The 21,994-nt window shown below is 43.8% G+C and overlaps 1 protein-coding gene across 2 annotated transcripts in view; it reads left to right on the forward strand.

Moving 5' to 3' along the window:
• The window catches only part of FRMPD4 (FERM and PDZ domain containing 4), a 711,592-nt gene that overhangs the window by 670,693 nt on the left and 18,905 nt on the right, over positions 1 to 21,994 (forward strand). For both annotated transcript variants that reach the window (XM_006892369.1, XM_006892368.1), the window contains 5 exons: positions 3,200 to 3,331; positions 6,639 to 6,758; positions 14,903 to 15,039; positions 17,308 to 17,434; positions 21,462 to 21,551. In XM_006892369.1, coding sequence (XP_006892431.1) covers positions 3,200 to 3,331; positions 6,639 to 6,758; positions 14,903 to 15,039; positions 17,308 to 17,434; positions 21,462 to 21,551 — 606 coding nt within the window. The remainder of the gene's footprint in view (positions 1 to 3,199; positions 3,332 to 6,638; positions 6,759 to 14,902; positions 15,040 to 17,307; positions 17,435 to 21,461; positions 21,552 to 21,994) is intronic.

The following is a 21,994-nucleotide window of genomic DNA, read 5'->3' on the forward strand; positions in this document are numbered from 1 at the left end:
TAATTTTAAATGGTAATGGTTGAAAAAGCCCTTTTTTCTTTTTTTTTTTCCTCCTCAATTTCAATTTATAGTAAGGTGAGTAAACTAACTACTGATCAACTAACTCACGGAGCAGCAGAGGGTTGTTTGTTGTTGTTGTTTTCTGTGTAAGGCCAGAAAATAAATATTTTAGGCTTTGCAGGCCATCTGGTCTCTGCTACAACCACATATAGTCCTCATTTATCAAAATGGTTAGGTTCAAAGACCAGATTATTGTGTGCAGATAGGCATCATGCAAAAATGCAGGATGGCCACATCCAGTCACAAGAAGGAGGATGACTACATCATTACATAACTGTCAAACCACATTATAAAATAACTACCAATTGAAAGCAGGAGTGGCATCCACACTTCCTAAACAACATACATGCCTCTGGAAACTCTATGAATTTTGATAAATGGCAATAGTTATCAAAAGGCTTCAGGCCTTTTATTCAGAGGGTCACTATGAGTCATACTCAACTCGAGGGCAATCAACAACAACAACAGCATAACTATCAAAACACTGGAAAAGATGGCTCATCCATGTTGATACAGAAGCTAACCATCACAGCCAATGTTCTTTTCATGTCATGTCCTGGTGTTCATTATAACCACATGTGCATCATTAATATGCAATATCATCACATTGTAGACTTATTTTACTATGTCCTAAATGTGAAAGGTTGGATAGCAATGCAATGGCTAAGTGAGGTATCAGTGTACTCTGTTGTGTCATGTAAATGAATGGACATGGCCAGGGGTATCCCCAGGATAATAATCTGCTGACCACTGAACTCTCCCTGACACTGTCTCCTGTTTCTGTGTCACATGCTAGTCAGAAAAGCTCCTTCCTGTTAGAGGTAATATCCAACCTGAAGATGTAGTTTGAGCTTCAATGTAGTTCTTTTAATCATTTATTTTTGTTGTTAAAAACACACACAGAAAAGCATACATGAATCCAACAATTTCTACATATACTGCTCAATGAAATGGATCATTCTTCAGATCACACAATCATTCCCATCCCCCTTTTCCCTATTATTACTCTACACACACTCCCTTGCCCACTGATCTTTCTTCCTAACCTTTCCAGACTGTTGTCAATTTGATCACATATAGATAGGTCTTTAAAGGAACATGATGCTCAGGGGAGACTTTCTTTTCTAGTAAAGTTAAATAAACAATTGTTCATTTAAAGAAGATGTCTGGGAATATTTTTGGTTTAAGGTTTAAAGATTCATCTTGGGGCAATGTTTTAGGAGTTTATTCAACCTCCATCGCTCCAGAAAGTCCAAATTCCATGAGAATTTGAAACTCTGTTGACTATCTTCTCTGAACAGAGAGAAATCTAAGTTTAAAAGAGAGCCATGTGGGTAATTCCTTTGCACTCCTTATGACAGGAACCCACACTAGACTGAATTCGGCTTCCCTGAGGATTGCAGGTGGCGATGAAACGATAGAAAGTAACACAAAGATTTTGGATCAAATGGGAGTGTTCTTGTCCAGTACCCTCACAGCTAATTATCACAACAGACCCAGGAGAGTAGGTGTAAAATAAAACCAGTACAGCTATGAGAAAGATGTAACACCGGGTAATTAAACATTGCCCAAATTCTTACTTCCAGACTCGAAACAGGGAAACTATTGCTATTGATTTTCTAGTCTTCTCCCTCATGATTCAGGACAATGTTTTCTAAAGCACACACTGCTACACAAAGGACTGGCTCTGTTTTCTCTTCCCTGGGCCTTGAGCACGAACTTCAAAGCAAAACTTCTTCTTTTGTTCCATTCACCATAGTCAAAGCATTTTTATTGAGTGTTTTTAGAGGACTTAATGAGACTTGAATAAGTTGGAAGAAATCCACAGAGAAGAATGAAAACACTGACCAGGACATAAAACTCTATGACAATTCCTCCACCTTGGGCCTGTTGGCATTTGGGGCCAGATCGTTTTTGCTGTTGAGTTTGTCCTCTGCGCCGTGGGATGTGCGGCAGCATGGCAGCATGCCTGGTCTCCACCCCCTAGCTTCGAGTAGCATCCCTTCTTCCAGTCGTGACATCGAATTATGTCACTAGAAATAACCAGATTGTCCCTGATTGAGAATCACTGCTCTAATGTTTGTTAGCAACTGAGGATAAACTATCCTAAAGAAGATTGAAGGAGCACTTACTCGTTTGTAGTACATGAAAAAAGTTTAAATTGAGGAGACTAGTTTGGCATTATAGTAAGAGTACGTGCGTGTGTGTGTGTGTGTGTGTGTGTGTGTGTGTGTTAATTTTATGATCATAAATATCTAATCCTGTAAAAGATGGTATACTCATCACTCCTTCCACTGAGATTTAATCTAGATTGTCATGTTTATTTTTATAGCACCCTGACTCTGTGCCAAAGAAAAATTGAAATATTAATGCATTTAATCCTTGCCATTCTAGTGCAAGGATTATTATTACAAAGATACAGGAAGGTTAAATAACTCTGCCAAAACTACACTGCTAACAAATGGTAGTGCTGAGATTTGAAAGCAGATGTTCTCTTTCCAGAGTCCATTTTCTTAACTACTAGCCCACTTCCCTTCCGGAAGATAGGCAGAGGCAGGAAGCCTGTCCTGTAAAGGATCAGGTAGTCATCTCTGTTACAACTACCCGGCCCTGCTGTTGTAACATGGAAGCAGCCATAGACAATCCATAAGCAAATGGGTATGGCAGTTTTAAAGAAAACTTTGCTTACAAAAACAAGTGATAGATTATGGTTGGTCCAGGAGTTTGTTTACCAAACCTTAGAATCAACCACTTTCACAGCTAGTTTGAATGTCACCCTATTTGGAAGAAGGAAGGCTTGAACTTACTACACCATACAACCTATTGATAATCTTTCTAACTTGAGATCTCAGGGGTAGTTGTGTTCCTCCTCCAACTCTTTACCTTGTTGCTTGCCTCTTGTTCCTGAAGTCCGTAAAGGTGTTGGGTGGTGAGGGAGGCTGGGGAAAGGGCACAGGAAAGAAGGTCTCATTTCTGAAGGCCTTTTGGATCTTCAGAGTGTCAAGCTTCAAAATCAACTACAGGTATAAAACCTAAAAATTCAAAATCTTCCTACGTTGCACTTTTTGATCACAGTAGACTCAATGAGAGAGCCACCTTGTTGATAGTGACCCCATGTTATCAATGTTTCCTCTGTAAGGATGTCATCTTAACCCTTCAAGAGAAGCTCTCCATCAAGGGCATCGAGCACTTCTCCCTCATGCTGGAGCAGAGGACCGAAGGGGCTGGGACCAAGCTGCTTTTGCTTCATGAACAGGAGACCCTAACTCAGGTCTGTGCAACCTACCCTCAACTGATGCCAGAGACCACCCTGTCCCAGAATTCCCTGCCTTCTAGGCCTGTACCGGAATTCATTAACGGGAGCCCTGGAGCCCCACAAAAGCAGTTCTGCAATCTCTAAGGGGGTTAACACCTCAAGGTGATGTTTCCCATGTGGTCCATCTTTCATGGGCCGACAGGTGTCCTCATAAACACATCTGTCATTCCGAGATTCGGTGGCTCTGGAGAATTCCATTTTCTGGTCTTGCAACAACTTGTTTTATCTGATTGAAAAATTGATCTGTGGGAACCACTGCAGAGATATCGTTCATAGATCATTTCAATTAAGCTGAAAGTATAACTTGTTGCTTTATATTTTGGGTACATACTGAAACTATTTTTTTTCCCAAAGCCTCAAATCCCTGCCCCAGCCCTGCCCACTGGAAATATGTGCACCGCCCATGTGTCCCCGCTCCTAGTTACCAAGATGCCACTCTCATGTGTTTCCTGGGGAAAACACAGGCTGCTTGACAGTTGCTCTGAGCACAGTCCCTCCCGAGTTGTCTTATAACTCCACATGGAATCTTTGTTGGGATTCCAACAAAATCTTCCTAAGTAGGAGAGTTCAAGGATGAGGGAACACTGGGAGGTGAGGCAGTGGGATCAGGACATCATCATACACATGGAGTGCCAGAAGGTACTGCCACCCCAAAGCACGTCTTGGCTGTCCATAATTAAAAGGTGCCCTGCACATCAGGTATCAGGCCACCTCTGAGGAATACCCCCCTTATATCAGGATCCTTACATTGCTTCTACACTATATCTTTACACACATGCATTTGGTGGGGACACCATTCAGTCCATGACAATGGCATGTTTGAGTCCATTGTTGTGACTGTTGATTGTGGGGCCTTCTCGTACTCTAGCACTATACTGGATGCTATTCAGCTGTGCTCCATAGTATTTTGACTGGCTAATTTCTGGAACTTGATCACAAGGCCTTTTTTTCCTAGTCTGTCTTAGTCTAAAAGCTCCACTGAAACCTGTACACCGTGAGTGGCCCTGCTGGTATTTGAAATACTGGGAACATAGCTTCCAGCCTCTCTGCAAAACACAAGCTACCACTGCAAGGCCAACTGTCAAATGCGACCCTGCTATTCATATCTGCTGTTGTTGTGCGGGCTGACTGTGATGAGTGTTTGCAGTAAATAACCTTCAACTTGTAGCTGGAAGCATCAGGGAGCTAAGGGCAGAACAGTGGCAACCTGCCGCTGTGATTATAATGAAACCCCAAGCTAGATGTAATGTAATAGAATTTCACAAGCTTTTGGTATTTCCTGCTATACTCCGCCCTCTAAAAGCATAGCTTTTATGGGACAGCTTTAGGCCAATATCCAAAACCCACTGTTGTGGAATCCATTCTAACTCACAGCAATCCTAGAGGCTTTTCCAAGACAGCAAATCTTCATGGAAGCAAACTGCCTCATCCTTCTCCCATGGTGCAGCTGCTTGGGTAAAATAGCCCTCCTTTTGGTTAGCCCTCTAGTGCTTTAATCACAGCACCACTAGAGCCCCTCATGTGCATATTGTTGGACAAAATATTATTCCTTTAAAGTCTCATCCAGTGCCAAGTGTCTATAAATCCTTTCATTCCAGATTGATTGCCAATTTGTAAATCTCTTCTTTTTATCCTTTTATTGTGATGGGAGTGAAAGTTTACAAAGAGTAAAATCTCTTAAAATGTTAGAAGGAAACCAACCAACCAACAAACAAACAAAAAAAGAGCTCTCAACAGTGCTTCTGCCCTTATCATTCTAGGAGAGACCTTTTTTAGAATCAGGAACCAAAATCAAATTACTAAACCTCAAGTATTATCTCTAGAGGAAAAAAGCAAATGGTTGCAACATCCTGAGACAAAGCAGCTGTTGGCCTTTAAAATCAATACGCATTAAAAATTCAGTCAAGAGAATATTTATAGGTATAATGGAGATGGGGCTGTAAGTCTTAAGAAGCTCTCATTTGCCCATTAACAGTACTCAGTTTAAAATCTTTAATTCTGAGGAAAATCCCTAAAGGACTTTTTCAGCAAGGCTACCTGCATTTCTGATAAACTTCTTTCTAGAAAATATTGTGATTTGTTTAAATAACATTTCAAGTTTCCAAGAAAGTATTTGACCTTTTTTTTTTTTGATGCCACAGGATCAAGCAGGGTTTCGTTCTGTTGTCACGGGGTTGCTGTGAGCCCCAGCTGTCTCAGTGGCACCTAACAATTGTTTTTCCTTCTAACTTTTACTATGTTGGCCATTGTGGTTGTTGTGACCATGCATAGCAAAGCATTCAACAGTTCAGCAGTTCAGGGACAATTTACAATTGAAACTGTTCCTTCATATACAATTTAGGGACATTGAATGGATTGTTGGAGTTAGGCAACCTCCCCCATTCACATGAACTCACTGCCCCTCCAGCTGTTGTCACAATTATAATAGCAGACGTTTGGGGTTGTTTGGAAACTTTTGGGTCTCAGGTTTAGCGTGTGGGACACAGGTTCTGTCCATACAAGGGTGGCCCCACCCTATCCTATGGTGGTGCACAGGGAGAGGAACTTTGAAGACATGCAGCAGCGCCGTGCTCTGCTGGCAGACCCCTTTTGCGAGCTCCCGGGGCCCTTCCCCTGACTTTGGTGTGCCCGCCTTTCTGACAGCAGCACCTGCAGGTCTTCAGAGGTCAGCCCTCAGGTGACTGGAGCGCATCTGCCCCATGTCTGGAGGCAGTCCGTGTCCCTAAGCTCTGTGCTCATCCGCTAACCTAAAGGGTGGCAGTTCCAGCCCACCCAGTTGCACCACAGAAGACAAACCTGGCTACCCTGCTTCCATAAGATCACAACCAGGAAGCCCTTCCTCTGGAGCATAAGGGGACAGAACTGGACAGGATACCGCGAGACAGCAGTGTGATACCGTGAGACCTGCTGCTTTGGCTCCAGTCGTGGCTGCTGAGGGGTCTAACTCACAATCCAAGTCCCCTCCAGGATCAGGCCAGTGGTCGCCTGCTCGCCTTCCTCTCCTGCCCTTTTCACTGCCCCCATCACTTGCTGGCCTCTCCCAGGAGCTTTGAAGCCCTTCCCACACACTCTTGCCTCTGACATTGGTTCAGGGGAGGCCAGCCTGCATGCACGGTGTGGGAGGCTGTGGCTCTGTAGGACTACTCAAAGGGTCTCAGTGGCCCGGTCTGTGGTCAGAAGACGTTGCCTCTGCTCCTGTGCCCTCCTCCTCCTCAGCTCAGTCCACACTGAAGGGTCCCTGAATGATTGTCTGTTCCTCTAGGTGACTCAGAGGCCCAGCTCCCACAAGATGAGGTGTCTCTTCCGAATCAGCTTTGTCCCGAAGGACCCAATTGACCTTTTACGGAGAGACCCAGTCGCTTTTGAGTATCTCTATGTTCAGGTAGGTGGAAACTTAGGGCATGTTTCATGTTCGTGGGGGATAAGTTAACTTTGGTCTTAATCTCATGAATTGAAGGCCTTGTTTATCTTTGTCACTCAAGCTTAATGTCTTCGAAGGTGATTTCTATGGTGCTCTTTTTACTTTTTATTTAGGTATAATCTTACACTTAAAAAAATGATCCAAGGTTAGGACAAGAAATCTTCACCCATTTAACCACTTTTACTTTGTTTCGAATGTGTCAGTTTTCTCACACATACATTTTACACACTATCAGCTCTGAAGGCCTAGTGGTAAGGAGTTGCGCTGCCAACCCAAAGGCAAGTGGTTTGAATCCCCCAGCTGCTCAACAGGAGGGAGATGGGCAGTGTCCTCCCATGTGATTAACTGCGTCTGAAAACACCCTGGAGGGTCAGCTGTTCTGACTCAACAGCACACAACAACAACAACAACAAGGTAATACAGATGGCGAAAACAGCTGCCCACTTCCTGATCACCCTCTCCTGGAGCAGTCGGTGACTTCCAGTCACTGACCTTTTCGGTCATGGCCCATGGCTCTAACCTTAGCACCACCAGAGCTGATTGTGATATATTTGGTGCCTGCCAATGACACGTGTATGTGTCCGCGCACACACACACATTCACCCTCTCAAAACAAACTCCCTGCCATCAATTTGGTTACAGCTCCCAGGGACCCTAGTTACTGAGCACAGTAGAAGTGTCCTCATTGTGTTTCTGAGGCTTTTTGTGTGTAATTGTTCAGAACCATATGAAGGCCATTTTTGCAAATTTTGCCCCTTTACCCATTAATACTTCCGTGTACTTCCAACACTTACTAGAAGCAAGGAATTCAACCTGGATGGATTATCGTTATTTGCTCTGCAGTCCATATTCAAGTTTTAGCTGTTGTCCCTAAAATGTTCATTACATTCATTTTGTTCTAGAACAACAATTCATCCAAGATCTCCATTTTCAGATACTTGTCTCGGTCTTCTGGAATGTTCCTCGGCCCTCCATTGACTCTCGTGACTTGGAGGGCCCTGAGGAGAACTGATGGGCTCTGTGTGGAAGTCTCTCAGTTTTGATTCCTCTGATGTTGTCTGCACGTTAGACTAAAGGGAGGCAGTTTGGGCAGAAAAAGAACTGTGGTGATTTTTGTCTTCGTCAGTGTGTCCTATCAGGAGGAGCATGATGTCCATCTGCCCTCAAAATAGCACAGTCAGCTCTCACCCAGAGCTAAGGCATTCAGTTCCAAATGTCTCTATTCTAAAGTTACTCCTTCTCCATTCATAATTAACATGTAGAGGCTCTCCTGGCAGCTCTCGTTATCCTGGACCTCATCAAACTTTTCCCCAGTAGGTTTCATGATCCTAGACAATCCTTGTCTAAATCCATTATTACTGTGATGGTTCAGAAATGAGGAGTTTTCTTCTTCCATTATTTTGTCTGCATACAGGCTTGGAAGCGGGAGTGGCATCCACTTGCTAAACCACGTGCCTCCAGAAATACTGTGGACTTTGAGAAATGTCAATAGTTGCAGAGGGGCTTCAGGCCTTTTGTTCATATGGTCGCTATGAGTCGTGCTCGACTCGATGACAGTCAACAACAACAACAACATAATAATAATAGTAATAATAATAATAATTAGCACTAAACTGGAAGAATGAACTTTTTCCTTTATTTACTTAGTCATTCACTTATTTGTGTTTTGATTGTTCTGAAATGTTATGGTATTATGATGGTGGAATTCTTCATTTCAAGGAGCTAAGACTTTAAACTAAGGCTTTGCCCAGTACATCTAAACCTGATTCTGGCATCTAATTCTCAGAAATTGAGGCTTCCAGGAATGAATATTTGGCAGCATTATTTTTTTCTATTTTTAATTTTTCTCATTAATGCTAATGAACATTTAGAGGGACTTTGGATTTCCATTCATTCATTGTTGAATTTTTCTCCCTGCCCACCCCGACTCCCCCCCAGTTTGCTCTTCTCTTTGAAAAGTACAAACAATTTCTTTCATTGGTATACAGTCCCCCCGCCCCAGCTTAATTTTTCTTTTCTTCAATGGCAAGATTCCAGTTTGTTCTTTAGGAGACATTCCTCTATTTTTATAAAGCTACTTCCCATTACTCCCACTTAAATTTCCAGGATGGTCCCTTGAAACAGTAAGAGCTCTCTTCCCTAGTGTTTAAACATCTAGCTTCAGAACTACCTTGCCCTAAAAAAAAAAAAGCAAAGGTAATACAGAAAGAACATGCTCTTTTGAGCCGGCCATCCCTGCATGAGGTAACCTCACAGGAGCTTCCAGTAGAAAAGGAGAAGCAAAGAAATGGGGAGGAGACAAAAGAAACCCTTGTGAACTTTGGGTGATTAATAAACTGGCATTTATTTCACTCTTCTCAGTATTTTGTGATATATTTGAAAGCTTTTGTAATCTTTAAGAAGTGGAGTAGGAGGAGGAAGTAGATGGAAAGACCTGTAGGCAAGAGATGTGATAGGTTAGAAATGATGATATGAAGTGCCAGCGAGCCCTGAAATTGAGTCCAATAAAAAAAAAAGAAGAAGAGAACCTCTTCTAACATTCTGGGAGATGCAGGCATTCAGGGAATGGCTGTTTAAACATTCTCCACTTTAGTGAGTTTGGGAAGAGACTGTCATATTTACAGCTCAGTGGGATGATAAATGTTCATGCCGAGCACCCTGAGACTTCCCAGAAAGGCAGTCCTCCTCAGAAAGCCCTGCTCAGTGTGAGTAACGAATCTTGGAGAGCTTTCTAGAAAGTGTTCCACCAAGCACAGTGAAATCATCACTAGCTGGGTTCTCAAAGTGTTTCAGTTCGGCTGTCTGAACCCCTCACTTGTCTGCAGTAGCCCCTTTTCTCCAGCGGGTAACCCAGACGTCAAGGCATGCTGGGACTAGCCTGAGCTGCAGCCGAACCGTGGGTGCCCTTTCCCCACGTCCTCCCCGAAGCACCCCGAGGGTCCTCCCTGCACTGTGCACTGTGTCCTGTGCTGATTAGCCTGGTTGCTGTACATAGTTCTAGGTGCCAGTCCGTGTGTGAGTGGAGACAATGAGGTGCATTCAGCTGCCATCCTGTAGGATTATAGGCCCAGCTCTTTAACAGGATGATGCTTTAAAACCATTTTGCTCCTGAGTCTCTGTGAAACATCACAACAAGCCCTTAGCAATCTTTAAAAGAAGTATGTGGTTGGGCTTGTCTCGGGGAGGGGTGACCTCTAAAGCAGACAGAGTGCAGCTAAGTACAGTTCTATGTGAGGTGTGTCTGCTCCTTCCTGTCAGATGGAGTTGATGGAGATGGCTCTTCTGTCAAAGGACACAGCTGTTATACCCAAGAGACTGGTCTTGGAATTGGAAAAACCTGTCTGGAGATGTTGCCTGAGCATATGTGTGCTTCTTTGCATTGGGGCTGTGTGGCAGGTGGAATAGCCACCTCCTTGTGGGGACTGGGGGTGGCAGAGAGGGGAATGGAAAGCCAGGAACGGTGGGGGACAGAAACCAACATCAAGTTACTGTCATCTTATGTCCACTACTGTGAATATGGAATCCAAATTTCTTTGCCCCAGACGCACCACTTCTAAATGCTTTGGATCACAGAATGTGTGAAAAACCTAAAATAGCATTATAAATAATAATTCATAATATGAACCATAGATCTGCAAATGGTACCTGAATGTTACTGTGGCTTTAAGGTACAATAAAAGTAAATTGTAACTGCTCTTAGGCGCCACTGAGTCAGCTTCTACAATGACCCTGTCTGTGTACAACAGGCAGAATGCCTCCCCTGTCCTGCTCTGTCCTCACAATTGTTACAGCCACTGTGTTGGTCCATCTCCTTTTCATTAACCTTCTAGTTTCTGAAGAATTATGTCTTTTCCAGGGCCTGGCCCTTCCTGGTGAGGTGAATGTGAGACAGAGTTTCACCATATCTGCTTCTAAGGAGCAGTCTGGCTTCACCTCTTCCAAAACAAATTGGTGTAGTCTGTTCTTCTCTAACTCCACAATTCAAAGGCATCAGTTCTTCTTCCGGTTCACTTTTCTTCGTTGCTAAACTTTCACATGCATATGAAGCAATTGAAGATACCCTGGCTTGAATCAGGTACACCTTAGTCTTTAAATGGATATCCTTGCTCTTCAGCATTTTAAAGAAGTCCTTGACAGCAGATTTGCCCAGTGTAATATGTCTTTTGATTTCTTGACTTCTCCTTCCATGACTGTTGGTGTTAAATGCCATTAAATATGACTCATACCGACCCTATGAACAATAGATTTGAACTCAGTCCTATCCTGTGCTGTCCTCATCAGCCTCTACACACTTGAGTCCATTGCTGCAGTCCAAGACCCAATCCATCTCATTGAGGGTCTTTCTCTCCTTCGCTGACCTTTCCAAGCATCATATCCAAGGAGTAGCCTCTCTTAACAGCATGTCCAAACTATGTGAGATGAAGCTTCACCATCTTTGCTTCCAAGGAGCACATTCTCCAAGACATATCTGTTCTTTTGACAGTCCATGGTATATTCAGTAAAATTCAACTGTATTCTTTCTTATATCACTTCTATTCACTGTCCAGCTCAAAATTGCATAGCAGGTAGTTTGAAACACTGTGGCTTGAATCAGATGCCTCTTAGTCTTTAAACTGACATCATTGCTCATCAGGACCCCAGAAAGACCTCTGACAGCAGACTTTCCCCAGTGCTATACATCTCCTGACCTCCTGACTGCTGATACTAAGAGTGTTAACTGTTCCAGATCCAAGCAAGATAAAATTGTCGCAATTTCAATCTTTTCTCCATCTGTTGGTCCAGTGGTGAGGATTTAGATATAAAATCACATTGTTGTTGTTATGTGCTGTTGATTCGCCTGTGACTCATAGAAACCCTCAAATGGACCTCTTGGCCTTCTAATGAGGATAGTAATCACTGACTAGGTGAACCATGAAGATGAAACTGGTCTCAAAAGTGATAATATATATTCATCTCTGAGTCATTAATGGACCCTAACACAGAACATTTTAACAGTAAATCTTAGTCATCTCTTGTTGCTGGTATGTGCCTGTGGATGGTAGATTAGATTTAGCCATCTGGGGCTGCTTCCCCCCTCTTGTTGTTATGTGCCATCAAGTCGCCAGTGACTCAGAACAAGGGCATGTAAAATAGCTCTGAAGCCTGCCCTGGCCTGAGCCAGTCTCACTCACACCGGCCCCTGTTACCTCAGTTACTGTGTCAATCCGTCTTATCCGGAGTCTTCCCCTCCTGCTCTGTCCCTCTACCCTTCCAAGCATAATGTCCTTCTCTAAGGACTGGTCTCTCCTGCCACAAGCCCAAAGTATGTGAGAAGGAGCTTCAAAATCCTTGCCTCACCGTCTCTAGGACAGACGTGTTTGTTCTTTTGGCAGTCCGTGGTATGTTCAATACTCTTGTCCTGCACCACAATTCAAAGTGTCATTGATTCTTCTTCTGTCATCCTTAGTCATAGTCCAGCTTTCAGATGTGTAGCAAGTAATTGCAAAGGCCATGGCCTGGATCAGACACACCTTAGTCTCTAGACTAACATTGTTGCTGCCGAGTGAACGTCTCTCTCTCCACTGTCTATTCAGAAAGAATGTGTTCTACCAAGTAGTAGAATAATTCCTGAAAGGCTACAAAATCATTTCCAACACGTTGGCACTCTTGGCTTCCTTTTGACCGTGGAACATGTCCCTTGTAAATGAGCTTTCTCTAGGCTTAAAGCAGGCCCTGCTGCGATGTGTATTTAGCAAAACAATAACTGCCATTAGCTTGTGTAACTGTATTTTAAGAAATGTACTTGAGGGTAATAAAAGCATGATTAATACTAAAAATATATATCATTCCAGCTTCACACTAATTCTCCAGGATCAGTCTGAACTCCTTACATAATATAATTAGCTGACTGAACTAATCACCTTGTCAAAAATTTCATCCAGAAGTCTGCTGAAATACAAGGGGTAAAATGTCCCCATCACGCCTCTCAGGAGGTTGGAAGTGATGGCTACCTCGAGGGAGCACATGCTGTGGGATGAAACAGCCCTCCTCTGGGAGTCACAGAGACCTATGGAGCTAGCTTCCTTACCCTGTTTTTTCAAAAAAAGAAACTGAGACTCATGAAAGGCCATGTCCGAGGCCACTTACTTAGGATGCACCAGAACCTCCAGTCAAAGTGGTAGGTTTGGCCTATAAATTCTCTACTTAAATCCCCTTTCCAGTCCAGCTTGCAATCGCAGGCATAGAAGAAAGTGACTTACCAAAAAAATGGCTTGTCACAGAGGTGATTTCTCAAGTGCCTAGCACAGTGTCCCGTGGTTTCCTCTCACTCATCCCTTCTAGAATTCTACAGGATACCCCTGTCTGGACCTTTGCTGTCTTCGTGCCCATTCTGGGCATCCCCAAGTACAGGGGAAGAGCTGGTGAACCCAACCAAGACTGGCCAGAGAAAATGGCTGACCCTCGATGAGATGGATCGATTCTGTGAGTGGAGTGGTGGGAATGAATGTGTTTGAGAAGGCGAGGTTGGCACAGGAAAGAACGACATTTAGGACTCTTGTACATAGGGTCGCTATGAGTCGCAAACGACTCGATGGCACATAACAACAACAACAACAACAACTCATTCAGATGGCCACATCTCCGCCATCAGGACAGACTTGCTTCCATCAAGGACTACTTGTGCTATCCAGAGAGGTTTGAGATGCTTAAAGTCATTGGCAGGCTGGCAGGACAGACAAAACTATTTCATTCTGAAGCCTGGACCAGAAGGCATGTATCCGCAGCATGTGGTTACAGAAGGGACATTGTCCGCCGCCTGCACCATGCCTGCTCGGATGCAGGGATGAGCATCATTAGCCCAAGCATAATGGGGTGCGTGGCCCCCCCATGGTAGTCAAGGCAGTAGAGGAAGGGCTTTTAAAACAAGGGCTTGTCTTGGGAAGGAAGCCATTGAATCCTGAGGGAGTTTTCCACTTGAAATCTCCTTGGGACAAGGCGAGGAATAGAGGAGTAAAGGGAGGGAGAACGGAGTGTCATATTGCATAGTCTCCCACTCCAACACAAGAGCCACCCTGCAGGTACCTTCAGCTCGCGCTTTGCGTGCAGGGAACCCACTGCCACCATCACCCCCACCCCACCCAGGTGGGTATCATGCTGCCCCGCATGCCCTCCTGCACTCTGTTTAGCCCACCACAAGGTAAGTGTCTCAACTTTTAGAGATGAACTCATGGAAGCCTGAGGCTGAGGCGTGTTTGGGGAAGCAGGAGGATGAAAGAAATGCATCTGTTTCAGGCATTTCCTTTACAGAGTGTCAGAAACCCAGGGACACAGTACTCCATGCGCATGCGCATCCGGCCCAGCCTCGCTTCACCGGAGGGAATTCCTGTGAATCCCCATTGTAGAGATGAACAAGCTGAGATCCCAAGAATAAAAGCAAAGTGATTTCAGGTTAGGTGTACCTGTAATAGTGGGCAAAGCCAGGGGGTGAGTGTGACTGCAGGGCTGCTGCACTGATAACTGCCTTCTGGAATCTTCCTTGTGACAACAAGAGGAGGAGGAGGAAGAAGAGATTGACATCAGGGCTGACAGGACCTAACACAATCTGTTGCTCAGAGAGCGAGCTTTTTAAAGACTTTACATTGTTCACGAGCTTAATCCTTACCACAGGCCCATAGAGCGGGTTACTCCTGTTTTACAGAAGAGGAAACTGAGGCCCCGAACTATTAAGTGACTCGCCCAAGGGCACGTCCCTGTGAAGTGGGAGCAGTAGATTCGAACCTGGGAGTCTAGCCCCAGCAGCCTATTGGCAGAATAGTTTTGTTTATTACTCTTCGTTTGCAGCACCTGTGTTTGGAACTTTTATGCCCAAATTCTTAATTATTTTAACGAAAAGCAAAATATTTAAATAGCAGCTCGGGTATGAATGCTAATGTTTTGTGTGGCCCCCGTGTTTGTGCGTGCAATTAAATGCTGACTCGGTTCCAAGAAACCGAGTGGAAACATTGCTGTATTTAGCCTCCTTGCCTTTGAAAAGAAGGTGGGAAAGCTTGTCACCTGCTCCTCGGCGGCAGCGCGGCGCCAGCCCATTTTTTAACTCGCTCTGCCCTCTGCTGGTCTCTTTGCAGAGCTGCAACGATGTCGTCCAAGAGCGTTTCGGGCCGGAGCTGAAATACGACATCGCCCTGCGGCTGGCGGCGTTGCAGATGTACATTGCCACCGTTACCACCAAGCAGACCCAGAAAATCTCCCTCAAATACATCGAGTAGGTGTCGGCTTCCAGCGCCATTCGCTGGAGTTTCTTGCTGAGCTTGTTTTGTAGTAGGATATTTGTAAACAAGAAACCAAATTTTCTAAAAGCATGTTCATTTTAGATGGCTTCACGTTACTTTCATACCAAACTCTCTAAGAGTTGCAGTCGCAATGGGAGTCATATTGAAAACAATCCATGGGTTTTTTTTTTTCAAATCCCAGAGGGACTTGGTTCTAAGACAAATATTAATATCGGTGTTTTTCAGCCACTGGCCTCTAGTCGTCTAAGATAAATAGCACTGCAGCTCCATTTAAGTAGCACTGTACCTCCATTTTGTCCATGAGTAAACTAAGGCACTGAACGCTTCCATAAACTGAGCCCCACAGCTATTAACTAGAGGGGTCAAGATTCCAACAGGTGACTCCCCGTTGTGTAGGTGATCATTTGAAGCACTGATGTTTGGAAGGTGGTCTGTGTGGTTTGAGATCACTTTGAAATCATCAGAATGCAGTAGAAAAGGTCGACGAGTGCTCAGTCTTCATCAGAAAAGGGAGAGATTTGTAATTAAGAACCCTGCAGCAGCAGAGAAGGCTGCCACACAGTTGAACTTGGCTTTAGGGAGAGTATCACATTTGAAAGATGCAGATGGCTTGTTTTGCTGGGCACCCCATTTAATAGCATCAGCACCTCTCTGTGGCCAAAGAGGATCCCTTCTGCTTAGCAGAAGCAGTTTGTGTGGCCTTCACTCCATCACTGCCTCTTCCCCTCCAATAACCTAAACTCCTCACCCATAAATCCTGGCATTTTAGAAAGCGGTCAGGGTAACCCAAACCAACTTTCTAACAGTTTAAAATGCCTATCCCTTCCTGCTACCTGTGTCCACATTTTACTAGGTATAATATTGGAATATGAGAGACTCAAAAAGTCCTATAAGAGGAATATTATGAGTAGATACTAATATCACTGCACTGTGCTTAAGAAAAGTGTTGAAACAACAAATGTTTTATTGCAGAAATATTTCTCTGTCTCTCTGTCTCTCTCTCTCTCTCTCTCTCTCACACACACACACACACACACACACACACACACACATCAGAGATAACTAATTACTAAGAATCTTGCAGGGTCTATGAAACTCTTCTCCTGACGACATGTATTTAGCCAACAAATGGTAACTGACTATTCTATATGTAATGATGCCAGGACAGTAGAAAGTGTTAGTATTGTAAATTATCACCCTGAGCATTGAGGAAACTTGGAAAGACAACCTATGGAGCTAAGAGAAATCATGAGTTAAGATAATGATACAAGTAGAATTATAAGGAGGGCCAAATAAAGGGCAGAGACCTTAAGAATGAGTGACAAGAAAACCTGAATGAGCAAGTGGAGGACAATGTCTGACTCCCCTGCTTTGGAGAAGACCTGGGAAAAAGAGAACTAACCAGAATCTTCTGGAAGGTCTTCAGATAATTTGAAGGACCCTGGTTGGGTACATGCCAAACAAACATAGAATTTTCTAGACTTCAAATGATTTGATCTTAGCACAGTAGCCATTGCTTGGGGAAGGTTCTGCTAGGAAAATATATCCAGCCCAGTCCCATATGTCGGTTTCTTTCTTTTACGGTCACACCTGTGAGGGATTTTTGCCTCTTCTGTCAGTATCAGCTACATTACAGAGTCATCAACCGCATTCTTGGCTCCACACCGGAAGCACCAAACCCAAGAAATAATGATAGGAGGGGTCCAAGAAATATTGATGGAAACAGTTGGGCAAAGATGAACTGACAGGGAAGACTCACTGCTGAGTGAGAAGCTGGAGGGTGGCTTGGTGGCCTAACGGAGCTGGAGCTGGTCTTCTAGAGAACGGAGAGGGTGTAGGGCAGGTGTGCGGGGACGGGAAGAGATAAAAATGGGCATAGACAAGGGGAGAGAAGTTGATGTCAGAGTTGCAAACCCAGATGGTTGCATAAATGATAAGAGATGTAGAGATGGGTTTGACAAAGTATCGCCTCTCTAATTTCCACTGGTCCCCAATGCCTTGTTAGCCTTCTCTCGAGAGAGTGAGGAATAGATTTCTTTTTATGTGCAAGCATATGTATTAATGATCAAATGGTATGTTTTCTGAGTGTAAATTAAAAATTATTTCCCTAATTGGGGACTTGTCTGCATTCCCTGCCTTACCAAGGGTTCATTTGTTACCACAAACATCAGAGCGCCATTTTGCCTTAGATAACTAATCATCACAAGAATGTGAAATTAAAGATGCGCTCTTTATTGCAGGAAAGAATGGGGATTAGAGACTTTTCTTCCTTCTGCTGTGCTGCAGAGCATGAAAGAGAAGAACATAAAGAAAGCACTTTCACACCTTGTCAAAGCAAATCAAAACTTGGTACCACCGGGTAAAAAGGTATTGCATTTGCATCTTAATAGAAAATAGATGTTAAAGAGAGAGACTTGCATGCATTTTTGAAAATGTTTAAAATTAGCCTGTGGGTAAAAGACTTAGCACCATATTTCCAGAAGCAGTAGCGCTGTGTAACTTTTTTTAAAGTATGAATGCGTTTCTAAGACGAATGAAAATAAGTACCCTTGTGGAAACATATTTCTTTCTTGCAAGCTATTGACTCCTACCTGTGTTGGGCTTGTGTTGTCAGGAGATGCTGGTGTAGCCTGGTAGTTAGAGGAGAGAAGTACAAGCTATTTTTTTTTCTTTTATATTGCTTTGCTTACAAAGTTTGTATACATTGTGCTTCACACTATTCTTCAGTCATATTGTGTTTCATACAATCATTCCCCTGCATTATGTTTTCCAAAATTCATCACCATTGGACCTTGCCCATCATTACCCAATCTTTTCAGGTCCCTGTGGGATCCATCCCATTTCCTTCACCCCCTCCCTTCATCCACCAGAGTGTGCAACCTATGGTTTTGCTCCAACCCATCCTCACTCCTCTCCTCCCCTTTCCCCCCTTGGGGCCCCACACGTGCTTTACTAGTTATCCTTTCTTTTCTTTTGCTTTTTTTTTTTACAGTAGTGGTCTTGTGCAGTATTTGTCCTCATGAGACAAATTAGTTCACTCAGAATAATGCTCTGCAGCCTTTCCCCAAGTTACATAATATTTTTCAAAATCATTATTCCTGAGTGCTGCATGGTATTCCATTGTGTAAATAAATGGACCACAATTTTTCAGTCCATTTGGTTGTAGTTGGACATTTGAGCTGTTTCCATGATTTGGTGATGATTAATAACACTGCTATGAACATTGGTGTACAAATCTCCATTTGTGTCTCAATTCTAATTTCCTTGGGGTGTATTCCTACTAGTGGAATAGCTGAGTCATACAGAGTTTCTATGTTCAGCTTTTCGAGGAAATGCCAAACTGCCTTCCAGAGTGGTTGTACCATTTTACACTCTCACCAACAGCATATGTGTGAGTTCCCACCTTTCCACATCCTCTCCAACATTTATTTCTTGCTGCCCTGTTAAACTTGGCCACTGCTAATGGAGAGAGATGGTTTCTCATTGTGGTTTTGATTTGCATCTCTCTCATTGCCAGTGACTTGGAGCATTTCTTCATATGTCTGTTGGGCATCCAAATGTCTTCCTCTGTGTAAAAGTCTTTCCATCTCTTTTGTCCATTTTGTAATTGTGCCATCAGCCTTTTTCTCATGGAGACCCAGGAGTATACTGTAAACTTTTGTTATGAGACCCTTGTCTGAGATGGTATTGCTAAATGTTTTCTCCCAGCCAGTAGGGTTTGTTTTATTTTTTACCCTGTTGGGAAAAAAAAAGGTTTTTCTGAGAACAGAGATCTTTATCTTTAGAAGGTCCTATTCATCAATTTTATCCTTTTCAGATTGTGCCTTTCTGGCTGTATTTGGCAGTCTCTTTATACCGTAGACTAGGCCTTTTAAGGAGAATTGCATGCTATTTTTATATCTCCATCATGCTCTCGCTTGCCACCCAGGCCCCTGCAAGGTACTAAAGAGTCCATGCAGACAGGATGGCACCTTCACTGAAGCTTTTAGTTTTGGGAAGCAGATCTTTCTTCTCTGTGTGGACAATCTCTTCCCATGCGTTGCAAACCTAATGGAGGGTTAGCTATGAGTCAGTTCTGACTTGACAACAAGGACTTTGAGTTTGGGGTCCCCCCCGCCACCCTGTCTGTTGTAGGATGGTTAGCAGCATCCCTGGTCTCTACTGTCTCCTGGGTGTGACCACCAGCTATATCTCCAGACCCTACCAGATGCTCTTTGGGGGAAGGGGGACAACATCCCTGCTGGTTGAGAACCATTGAATACATCATACTCTTTGGAGGAGTGAGTTTAAATTATTTCCTTCATTCACCATAAGTGCTAAAATCTCCTTTCTTTAGTAAGTATAAGAAGCATACAGAGAACATGTTAAAAGAAGCTGTTGGTCAGAGGAAAGAGGTATGTTGGTTTATAGGTAATGAAAAGCAAAGCATTTTGCGAAGCAGAAAGAAAAGCAGTATTAAAATACTGGGCCTGTCACAACCCAATAACACTTCGCAGTTGCCTCTGACCTTGGAGGCTTTGGAGACTGTAATAGAAGTCACTGTTTGTTTTGGTGTTGGTGTCAGATGTTAGGTCCTTGTCACCGGCTTATTTGCCTCTCCCTCCCCCTTGCCTTGGTCTTTCTCTGGCAAACTTACCAGGTTCTACCCACTGCCAACCACCTGTGACTTCCCGATTTCACGGGGATGGTGCCCCAGATCACAGTGAGCAGTCCAGCATCAACGTTTTCTAAGTGTCATTTCTTGTTTCCCCCTTGGCTAATTCCTGGTAAATGAGGTGATTTCCACCCCCTTCCCCCAAGCCTGGACTGCTGGATCTTATCATAATTTGGATAAGTGCTGTCAAATCTACCTACCTATCTATCTATCTATCTATCTATCTATCTATCTATCTATCTATCTATCTATCATCTATCTATCACCTATCTATCATATTCACATCTTCTAACCAAAAGTGAGTGAGTGGTTTGCTTTGAAATCAGTCTGGACTGATCAGAGAGCTCACCTCCTTGAAAAATTCTAAAGACTTGACAGAACCTGAGAAGGGAGGTACAAGAGCCTGTGTGAAGGCCTTCTGTAGGCTGCGGGTGTAATACAGGCAGTCCCCGGCTTACGAAAGAAATCAGTTCCTAAATGTTTCTTCAAAGCGAATGTGTAGGTAAGTCCAAAAAGGTGCATATAGTTCTTGTTTAGTTGTTACTTTAGGGCAGGAGAAGAATAGTCCTGCTTTAGGACAGTCCTGGTGGTGCATATTCAGCTACTAACCACATGGTTGGTGGTTCAAATCCATCAGCTATTCCATGTGAGAACCATGAGGTGAATGGCTTCTGTGAAGTTCTATAGCCTCGAAAACCCTATGGGCAGTTCTCCTCTGTCCTCTACGGAGTTCTAGCGGCTGATTAGACAACTGCAATCCCAAAGGCACATGGTTCAAATTCACCAGTTGCTCTGTGGGAGGACGGGAAATGCCCTCCCGTGTGATTTACTGCCTCTGAAAACCCACTGGAGGCTCAGCTCTAGGTTGGTTCTGATTTGATGGTACACAACTAACAACGATGGCTCAGTGTTCAGGAGTTGTGCTACCAGCCAAAAGGCATGCAGATCTAATCTACTAGCTGTTTCGTGTGAGACAAGGTCGCCAGTCTCTTTCTCCTGCAATTGACTGCCTCAGAAAAGCCACTGGAGGCTCAGCGTTGAGTCTTTTCTCATTTGAAGGTACATAACAACCACAGACCTGTCTTCACAGGGTCACTGTGAGTTGAAATCAAGTCAGTGGTAGTGGGCTTAGGGTTTTGTTTGTGTTGATTCATGAAAGAAAAGACTCAAAACCCTTTCCCATTAATTGAAAGCTGTGAAGGTGATTATGAGGAAGAATTTGTTGCAAGAAGGGGTGGGTTCTATCAAGTGTTTCAGAGTAAGGACCCGTTTTGGTAACATCAAGGGAAAGTATGAGTTGTCCACAAAGGTGATGTTCGTAACCCAGGGACTTACCGCGTTTAAAGCAGCTCCCACAATCTGTGCATACTGGTAGGTCCTCCTCCATCACCTATGGGAGTTGTGGCAAAGCCTCATTTTGTCCCTAACTGCAATGGAAAAGCACCAGTTGCCTCTTGAAGTTTTCCTTTGAATGTTTTTTGTAATTATCTGTTGTTGAGTGTTCTGATCGAACATCCATACATAGGAGTCCTCTCTAAAGGTTCCCCTGAATAAATAGAATTTTAACCTTATTTTCACATTGTAGTCCTTCATCAGGAAACCAGTTAAATACCTAGCAATTTCCTTCCCTTCCTGGTGCAGGGCCCATCTCGTCCACAGCAGAATGATCCTTCTTTTTGCCCTGGTTTTTAGCTTGTCTCCAGCTCAGTGGTACCCAATGGGTTTCTTTTCTCTCCTCAGCTCTCTGCGCTGCAAGCCAAGGTCCATTACCTCAAGTTCCTCAGTGACCTTCGATTGTACGGGGGCCGCGTGTTCAAGGCAACGTTAGTGGTAATTTCACTGTCTTGCTTTTTTTCCCCCCCCAAAGGCCACAGAGGCCTGCAAAATGTCACTGCCTGGGTGGTTTCCAGTGCGCTGCCTCTGATGGCAAAGACAAATCAGCTGTGACGTTGTTCCAGCCTTTGTTTCTAATTGGCTTCACCAGGCTCAAAATATCAGTAGGAATGCTGGGCTCTTAGCTAGTGGCCTGCTGAACACCCCAGACAAAGAAATCTGAAGAACCAGGAGACTGACAGCGCTGGCTGCACAAGTGGCCTCCTTGTAAACCGTCGAGTCAAAAGTTGCTCTCACATTTAAAAAGTAGTCACACTCACTTCCAAGAGTCTCCTGTGATTAGAGATAGACTATGTACAGTGACAATATCTTTCGACTTCATTCAGGGCGCTCACATACCTGGTCATTTGGGACATTCAAAGCTGTTGCCCACCCCCGCC

Source organism: Elephantulus edwardii, unplaced genomic scaffold, assembly GCF_000299155.1.
Source record: "Elephantulus edwardii isolate Elephantulus edwardi_28Jun2011 unplaced genomic scaffold, EleEdw1.0 scaffold00115, whole genome shotgun sequence".
NCBI lineage: Eukaryota > Metazoa > Chordata > Mammalia > Macroscelidea > Macroscelididae > Elephantulus > Elephantulus edwardii.